Below are 10012 nucleotides of genomic sequence, written 5' to 3'. Positions count from 1 at the left end.
TATGGGTCAGTGAAAACGTGAACAGAAAATGCATGGAATCAGCGTTCCCATCTGTATTTAATATTGCAAAGTATAGGAGAAGCTCTTTAATTGGTTTTCACCCATGAATACATTAATAGACACACGGACCAAACTGATGACAACGGTACAATTTCTCACGTATGTGTTTAAACACGGAAGTGTGAATGAGGCCGTAATGAAATTTTGTGAAATATCATTTAGCACATAAATCCGCGGCAGAGAATCCATTGCGTATTCAATGTGAATGCACCTTAAAGTGCTCAATCCATCCCTCTAGCAAACTGAAAGAAGGGTCCACAGGCAGCAATTAAACAGGTGGTGTAAGTTTTATTCTTGTACAAGTACGATTATATACAAATTAGTAACACATTACCACCTAATTCCTTTACTGACACTCCTGTTTTATAGTAAGTGGGCATACCAAACCATTAACTAGAGTCAAAACAGATGATTTAAGAAAAAAAGCTTAAAAACAAAGAAACTCATCACAAAATTGAATTTTTAGTAGGTGGAAATGCACAGCTGTAGATACGTTCCCAAAGAACTAGAGCTGGGGAGCACATTACTTACCAGAACGACGATGCCTTTCCATGGTGTATATTTTCTCTTTTTTTTGGTAAATGCCAAGACTCTGACATAATTCTATTACACTCATATGAATATATGTATCTACACAGATGTTCTCAAAGTACTTTATGGCCCTAAATATTTACATACAATGCAGTCTCGGACCCCATATCACTCTTCATCCCATTATATTGGATATACTTCCAATTAACCTATTATAAAGGACATATGCAGAATAACTAATTCACTTGTTAATAAGCAGAATGATCACCACAATCCCTCTAACATATATTTCATCACACCAAAAAGCTTAAAAAGACAACTATATGGAAAAAGATACACTTCACAGGGCTTCTGTAGTATTTGCCCTGCACCATAGACAGCTTGTTAAAAATGGATATTGACTCTTTCACAAATACACAGCTTAGCAGGGGAAACGAGATGTCAATGCTAAGTAGCCTGTCAAATAATAGGATTGCCATTGGGGGGACGGGTTGTATCCAGGCTATGTACACAGAATTTATAAAGACTACGTTGGCTGCAATCCCTTTTAAAGTGCCTTGTTACTATCTGGTTTGGGCTCTGAAAATTTTCTGCATAGCTGATACAATAATTCTGTAGAAAGCTCTTCAAGCTCCATATATCACAGTGCTACTGACTGTACTTTAATCTAAAAGGTCAAAATGTACATACAGAACATAGGCAAGCACCCTATGGCTCTCACTTTGGGAAACCCAAGAGTTTGATAAACTTATCAGCTAGGAGCCATAGTCAACAACTGATTTTATGTCATAGGGTTTTAACAAATTAATTAAAAAAAAAAATCCTTATTCATATATTACCGAGCATGACTTTCTACTTAATCCTGAGCTCTTCTGGCGCACATTTTTAAGATGAATAAATCAGGTATTTTAGGTATATGAACATGCAGTAGCAAACAGGCTTTAAGATGCAAATGAATGCATATAGTACATGTGCAGCCTTAGAAAGTGGTGGCATAGTGCGGCGGATAAATGTTGTGACATTCCCATGGAAAAAGCTTAAAAATGAATCCACAAAAAAAAAAAAAAATCAGCAGGAATGAATTGTCTTATTGACTGACTTATTCTATATACCTAAATCTAAAAATACCACACTTAGAGGATGGAATATGGAAAGAAAAAAAGAAAATTATGTACTGTAGATTGGAAAACAGATCAGATGAGATGAAAGTGAATCTGCTGTGCAGAAGTCTGGCCACTAAAAACAAAACCCTTCCTTAAAATAAAGACTACACACAACAAAAAGGGCAGGGCTATACTGTGAGAAATGGCTGACAAGGTCTTCACAAGACTCCCCTTAAAGGTTGCAAATTGTTGTCTCCATCGCAAACGTGTTCTCAAAGTGATAGATGTTAAAGCAATTCTCAGTCTCTCGTTTTTGCTTCCCTGTTCGGAAATAAAGACAAATTTAGAGTTAAGTAATTTATATACTCAGTCATTTCCCCTTTATTGCAAACATCACAAGAAAATAAAAAGGTCTGCATGTGTTTGGCGATAGAGCAAAAAGTGCCAAAATCCCGCCTCCTCTGACATCACTTCCTGCAGGCCTCCTCCCCTGACATCACTTCCTGCAGGCCTCCTCCCCTGACATCACTTCCTGCAGACATTGGCCGAGGCATCACAACACTGACTTCCTGCTCCTCCCATCCTTTGTTTAGTTTATTCTTCGCTCTCAGCTCTATTTCAGGTCATTTACTCCTTTGTAGTCCACACAGCAGGAAAAAATGGATCAGACAATTCTTAATATCAAATAAATTAGGTGTATGCAGGGGGCGCTCTCTGGTACAACCCAATACCATGAATCTGTAGTTATTTCCTGTGGTGTCCTGTAGGAGACAGAACATCTTGGAAACTAGAATTAACGGCCCTCTTATATGGATTCTGGAGAATCCATTTAACCAACTATGACAATGTGTGGCTTTAGGTCAGAGTCACAGAACATTTTTTAGGGACCAATTAAAGGCTTTATTCACACATCAGTAATTTTTATCAGTATTTCTATGCCAAGCCAGGAAAGTGCAAAACAGCACAAGTGTCACTAGTCCAATTATAGTTTTTCTCTGCAAGTTACACTCCTGGTTTTAACACTGGAAATTACTGCCTTTGCTGGCTCTTGACTACGTCCCGGCATTCAGATAATTGTGGCTTCTATTGATTTCTTCATATGAGTTTTCAGTTTATTGCAAAATAATCGTTGGTCTTAGTTGTACTATATGTTTATGTAGTATATTATATTTTTTTAAATAACTTAAAAATGATTGTTCACTATTGGACAACTCCTACTTAAAGGGAACCTGTCACCCCGTTTTTTGAGATTGAGATATAAATACTGTTAAATAGGGCCTGCGCTGTGCGTTACTATAGTGTATTTTGTGTACCCCGATTCCCCACCTACGCTGCGCAATACATTACCAAAGTCGCCGTTTTCGCCTGTCAATCAGGCTGGTCAGGTCGGGTGGGCGTGTTCACAGCGCTGTTTCTTCCTCAGCTTTACGTTGGTGGCGTAGTGGTGTCCGCACGTTGAGGTGACTAATCCACTGTGGGCACGTGAACAAGGAGCGCGCGATCTGCGCTATCACCCCCTGTCATCGGTGGGGGCGGCCATCTTCCTGGGGCCGCGCGTGCGCAGATGTAGTGCTCTGCTGCACGGGGCTTCAGGAAAATGGCCACGGGATGCCGCGCGTGCGCACAAGAGATCGCGGCGGCCATTTTCCCAAAGCCGCAGGCCCTATTTAACAGTATTTAGATCTCAATCTCAAAAAACGGGGTGACAGGTTCCCTTTAAATGCTAACACCTTAACGATCGCGGATACACATTTAAATGGCGGCCGCTAAGGGACATTGTTCCCTCATCACCTCTTTAAAATGAAAATCAAGGGTGAGCCTATAGCACCCCATGGAGTCCGATAATCTCCAGATTCTCCACTACTGGGGTTAGCCTAGAATCTGGAGAATATGATCAGGGCCTAATTTTCCGGTCCTCAATCACATGAAGGAAAGAAAAAAAAAGTGCCTACTATTAAAATCATTTGTCTCTCCGACATGATATGCATGTCAGAAAATAGAGAAATGATGTCCTGAAGCATCCCCTGGGTGCTGCCACCATTCCCCGGGCCCTACTGCTGCTCCATCCGGCTGCCTCCAGCAGATGAGATTTGCCAGCCAGTACCAGCAGGAATTTTTCCTACTGGTTCCTTAAAATCACTGATTAGCATGTCATCCCCTTACATTAAGCTTTTTATTTTATCATTTTTCTTTCTTTCATTCTCTGTAGTTAGGATTGGGCTTAGCATTTTTGGAAAAAAAAAAAAAAAAAAATGATGACGATATGACGTCTATTGTGGAGCGCAAATGCTCGCTACTCGAGTTTGCATCGGGTACTTGGGTATGCAAAGAGTATCACGGGGCGCTTGAGCGATATGATCGAGTCTTTGCCCCACATTTCACGGCTGTTAGTCGAAAAAAAACAACACATGCATGGATTGCATATCATACACCTGAAATATGCAGGACAGAGACTTGAGCATATCACTCAAGCACCCACGATACTCTGTGCATACCCAAGCACCCAATGCAAACTAGAGTAGTGAGCACTTGCGCTTAACACTAATGACGACATATTCAATATGATACCCCAATATCAAATTTTGTGTAGTACCTTTTGGTTCAAAATCCTCACTATACCCCTGGATAAAATCTTTGATGGGTGTAGTTTACAAAATGGTGTCAGTTGTGTGGGGTTTCTGCCGTTTTAGCTCCCTGCAAATGTGATATGACACACGCAATCTATTTAAGCCAATTTGTGTTCCTGTTGCTCCTTGAGTTCCGAGCCTGGTGTTTGCCCAAACAGAACTTTTTGATTATAAGTGGAATGTCAGCGAGCTCATAAAATGGGTAGCAAACTGGGTGTCCACTTTTTGGTGTTACCTCTTTCAAAAGTGAGAAATTTGTGGCTAAAGAAAGATTTTCAGAGGTCACATTTTAATTATTTCATTCCACTTGGCATTAATTCCTGAGCAGCAAGTGAAGTGTTAAAAATTCCAGACAGTTCAAATATTTGAGGGGTGCGGTTTTTAAAATTAGATTACGTTTGGAGAGTTTCAAATATATAAGCCCCTCAAAGTCCACACTCCAAGAGGGTCATGGCGCCTGCAAACCATAAGAGTAAAATCGGCACTAAATTATGGAGCTCCTTCCCTTCCGAGTTTTGCACTATGCCTCAAAAGTAATTCCTGATTACATGTTGGGTATTGGCGCACTCAGGAGAAATTGCACAACAAATTGTACAGTCTATTTTCTCCTGTTACGCTTGTGATAATGAAAAATTTAGAGCAAAACCAACGTTTTTGCAGGAAAAATGTATTTTTTTCCTTTTCACAGTCCAACATTATAAACTTCAGTGAAGCACCCGTGTGTTCAAGGTGCTCAACGCACATCTAGATACATTCCTTGAGGGGTCTAGTTTCCAAAATGGGGTCACTTGTTGTGTTGTGCCTTAACAGTGAAAATCACCCATCAGTGAAAAAAGTAGAATGTTATTTTTTCCTTCCACATTCCATTAACCCATTCTCTCCGAAGTCCATTTTCACCTTCCTGACAAGGCCAATCTACTGTTTGGGCACACGGCAGGGCTTGGAAAGGAAGGAGCACCAATTGACTTTTTGAATGTAAAATTTGCTGGAATAATGAGCGGTTGCTATGTCGTGTTTGGAGAGCCCCTGATGGCCTAAATAGTGGAAACCCCCACAAACACCACCATTTTGGAAATTAGACCCCTTAAGGAACTTATGTAGATCTGTATTGAGCACTTTGAACCCATAGGTGCTTCACAGAAGTTTATAAAGTCGTGAAAAAAAAAATTTACTGCAAAACTCCAAATTTTTCACAAGGGTAACAGGAGAAAGTGGACCCCAAAATTTGTTGCGCAATTTCTCCCGAGCTCACCGATAGCCTAATTTTGAGGCACAGTGCAAAGCTCAGAAGGGAAGGAGCGCCATATTACAGTGAAGATTTTGGAGCGTCCCCTGGCAGAGCCCCTGAGGTTCCAACACAGCAGAACTACCAACATGGAACTTCATTTTACAAACTAAACCTCACAATGAATTCATGTAAGGGTGCAGTGATTATCTTGACACCACAAGTGTGTCACAGATTTTTATACCATTGAGCAGTGAAGATAAAATAATTTTCATTTTTACCACCAAGATTGTGTGTTCGACCCAAGTTTTACATTTTCATACTGGGAAATGGGTAAAAATGGCACAAAAATTTGTCGCACAATTTCTACGGAATGTGGCAATACCCCATATGTGGCTGTGCAGTGCTACTTAGACATACGGGGAAACTCAGGAGGGACGCAACGTTATCTGCCTCTGAACGCAGATTTTTCTAGAGTAGTTTGCAGATTCAATATAAAGAACCCCTAACTGCCAGAAAAGCAGAATCCCCCCTCAAGTGACCACATTTTGGAAATTCTAACCCCTTTGGGAATTTATCTACAGGTGTAGTGACAATTTTGACTCCATGGGTGTTTTCCAGAAACAAGCAGCAGTGGATGTTGTTGAGTGAAAATGGCAAACTGCCATTGTAGTGACCAGTAAGTTATGCCCAGCTCATGCTTCTGGAGACATACACCAGTAAATTAGGTGGGCTCTCATCACTACAGAAATGCCAAATATGTGGGCGCTAAATGCAGTTTAGGCACTCTGGGGCTCAGAAGGGAGGGGAGGCATTTGGATTTGGAAGCGCAGAATTTGCTAAATTTATTTTGGAGAGAGTGAAGCCATTTAGCTTTTCCAGAGCTTTTGTGCTACCAGTAATGTGGAAGCCCCCTATATTTCCATTTACAGATGACAGACCTGAGCGGGGACTTGCTTTTTTGTGGATTTTGTTGAAGCTTTCATTGGGAACATTTTACATAACTTGATGGTGTCTCTGCAGCTTCTTTACATGCATCTGCATATTTCCCATAAGGGATGGGGGCAGTGTTCTGGAATCACTGCGTTGAGAAACACGTGATTGTGTCTCCGCGGTGTTGGATGTTTTGGTCTCCCCGAGGCCAATCATCTGTGCCTTTATAACCTTTTTACTAGGCACTGCTCCTAATAGCCAGATTCCTACTCCACACTGATGAGGGGCAAAAACCCCGAAACAGCTGTCTGTGGATGGATACCATGCTTGGCATAGGTGGCTTTCCTTCATAGGATGCTGCCCTTCCCGTGGTTGTTCCTTCCCGGGGAAAGGCCTGGCTATTCACTGCTTGCATCGAGAAACACGTGATGGTGTTTCCGCAGCTTCTTTACATGCATCTGCATATTTCCCATAAGGGATGGGGGCAGTGTTCTGGAATCACTGCGTTGAGAAACACGTGATGGTGTCTCCGCAGTGTTGGATGTTTTGGTCTCCCCGAGGCCAATCATCTGTGCCTTTATAACCATTTTACATAATTGGCCTCTGTTCAGCGGTGTCCTTTTCAGAAGTGCACAAAACTGTGGCCGACGGCACTTTTATGTAATCCTAAAAAGATGGACACCGCCAGATCACAGGTCCAATAGCGCCCACAGTGCCTCCTGTCTGCCTCATTATAGGGAATCTTCCACTGGGGATTCCATCTGAATCACGCATTTCAGATATTTACACAGAAACCACTGTGTCAGTGCAGAGCACAGGATAATGTGATCTTTGGGAGGCAAAATGAAAAAAGCCAACAGCATGCAAATAACTGGCTATTTTTAACCCCTTCATGACCGGGGGATTTTTCGTTTTTCCGTGTTCGTTTTTCGCTCCCCTCCTTCCCAGAGCCATAACTTTTTTATTTTTCCGTCAATTTGGCCATGTGAGGGCTTATTTTTTGCGGGACGAGTTGTACTTTTGAACGACATCATTGGTTTTAGCATGTCGTGTACTAGAAAACGGGAAAAAAATTCCAAGTGCGGTGAAATTGCAAAAAAAGTGCAATCCCACATTGGTTTTTTGTTTGGCTTTTTTGCTAGGTTCACTAAATGCTAAAAATGTTCTTTTGAAAGACACAATTGGTTTTACCATGTCGTGTACTAGGAAACGGAAACAAATTCCAAGTGCAGTGAAATAGCGAAAAAAGTGCAATCACACACTAGTTTTTTGTTTGGCTTTTTTACTAGGTTCACGGAAAGCTAAAACTGACCTGCCATTATGATTCTCCAGGTCATTACGAGTTCATAGACACCAAACATGACTAGGTTATTTTTTATCTAAGTGGTGAAAAAGAATTCCAAACTTTGCCAAAAAAAAAAAAAAAAATTGCGCCATTTTCCGATACTCGTAGCGTCTCCATTTTTCATCATCTGGGGTCGGTTGAGGGCTTATTTTTTGCGTGCCGAGATGACGTTTTTAATGATAGCATTTCGGTGCAGATACGTTCTTTTGATCGCCCGTTATTGCATTTTAATGCAATGTCGCGGCGACCAAAAAAACGTAATTCTGGCGTTTCGAGTTTTTTTCCCGCTACGCTGTTTAGCGATCAGGTGAATACTTTTTTTTATTTGATAGATCGGGCGATTCTGAGCGCAGCGATACCAAATATGCGTAGATTTGATATTTTTTTTATTCATTTATTTTGATTGGGGCGAAAGGGGGGTGATTTAAACTTTTATGTTTTTTTTATTTTTTTCACATTTTTTTAAACTTTTTTTTTTTAACTTTTGCCATGCTTCAATAGCCTCCATGAGAGGCTAGAAGCAGGCACAACCCGATCGGCTCTGCTACATAGCAGCGATCTGCTGATCGCTGCTATGTAGCAGAATTGCACGTGTGCTGTGAGCGCCGACCACAGGGTGGCGCTCACAGCGACGGGCAATCAGTAACCATAGAGGTCTCAAGGACCTCTGTGGTTACCATTCACAAGCATCGCCGACCCCCGATCATGTGACGGGGGTCGGCGATGACGTCATTTCCGGCCGCCCGGCCGGAAGCGGTAGTTAAATGCCGCTGTCTGCGGTTGACAGCGGCATTTAACTAGTTAATAGGTGCGGGCAGATCGCGATTCTGCCCGCGCCTATTACGGGCACATGTCAGCTGTTCAAAACAGCTGACATGTCCCGGCTTTGGTGCGGGCTCACCGCGGAGCCCTGCATCAAAGCAGGGGAGCCGGCATCAGACGGTATAGTACGTCCGATGCCGGTAAGGGGTTAATGCCATTCGTCATGCGGTGTAAGTGATTAGGTGACTATTTTTTTTATTGTCAATCAGTGTTGCTTCCTAAGTGGACAGTTTGATTTCACAGAAGCTTGATTTACTTGGGAGTTATATTCTGTTTAATTGTTCCCTTTATTTTTTTGAGCAGTATAATTATTTTTGCATCGCTATATTCTTAGAGCTATAACTTATTTTTACTACTGATAAGCAGTCATACAGCTCTGTTTTTTGCAGGACAAGATGATGTTTTCAGCGGTACCATTTTTAGTTACATTAGTCTTTGATGCACTTTTTGTTCGGCGGAATGATAAAGCATTGCTTTTTGCCTCATTTTTATTTACGGTGTTCACTGAAGGGGTTAACTAGCGAGACAGGTTTATAGAGCGGATCGTTACAGACGCAGCGATACCAAATATGTGTACTTTTATTGTTTATTTTTTTTATTTACATAAATGTATTTATTGGAAAAATAGGTTGTTTTTTCTTTATTTGGGGATTTTACAAAAAAAAATTTTTTTTTTTTCTTACTTTTCAACATTGTCCCAGTATGGGACATTACTGTATAACATCAGATCACTGATCTGATGTTCTGAAATGCATCTGCACTGCAGGGCATTAGACCAGGATCTGACAGTCAGGGAGGAGGTGTCTCATGTCCTGCTCTGAGCAGGCACCGACACGACACCTTCCATGAAGGACCCCGTGGTCATCTTGCGGCTGGGGGTCTCCATGGGGATCATCAGGAAAATGTTATCGCATCGTGTTGTCCTGATGGAAGCGTGCAGGGAGGGGGCTCTATGTTGCTGTCACTACTGACAGCGGCATTCCCCTCTATAATTTGTAAAGCGCTGCGGAATATGTTGGCGCTATATAAATAAAAATTATTATTATCAGAGGGGTTAAATGCCCGCGATCAGTGCTAGCACCTATCATGGGTGTTGCTACGGGGGTGTCAGCTGTCACCCGCACCCGATCGCCACGGTGCTTAGTGTGAGGCCGCGCCATACTAGTACTGCTGTTTGCGGGAATGCAGTGCCTGCAGAGCAGTACTAGTATGACACATGTCATGTGAGCACCTGAAGGGTTAAACTTCTTGAATGTGATTTTGAGGGCTGCAATTTTTAGAATGGTGTCACTTTTTGGCATTTTCGGTCACGTAGGCCCCTTAAAGTCTTCAAATGTGACGTGGCTCCGGCGGTGAGCCCACATCA

The 10012-nt window shown here is 41.9% G+C and overlaps 1 protein-coding gene across 2 annotated transcripts in view; it reads right to left on the bottom strand.

The window, feature by feature from the left end:
• Positions 1 to 328: 328 nt before the first annotated feature.
• ITM2B (integral membrane protein 2B) overlaps positions 329 to 10012 on the bottom strand; it is a 62928-nt gene continuing 53244 nt past the window's right edge. For both annotated transcript variants that reach the window (XM_069758295.1, XM_069758296.1), the window contains one exon: positions 329 to 2015. In XM_069758295.1, coding sequence (XP_069614396.1) covers positions 1927 to 2015 — 89 coding nt within the window. In that variant the 3' untranslated portion in view covers positions 329 to 1926. The remainder of the gene's footprint in view (positions 2016 to 10012) is intronic.

The sequence above is a fragment of the Ranitomeya imitator genome, chromosome 3, assembly GCF_032444005.1.
Source record: "Ranitomeya imitator isolate aRanImi1 chromosome 3, aRanImi1.pri, whole genome shotgun sequence".
NCBI classification, from domain to species: Eukaryota; Metazoa; Chordata; class Amphibia; order Anura; family Dendrobatidae; genus Ranitomeya; species Ranitomeya imitator.
The sequence above is the reverse complement of the archived record's forward strand: the minus strand, read 5'-3'. Positions and strand labels throughout refer to the sequence as shown.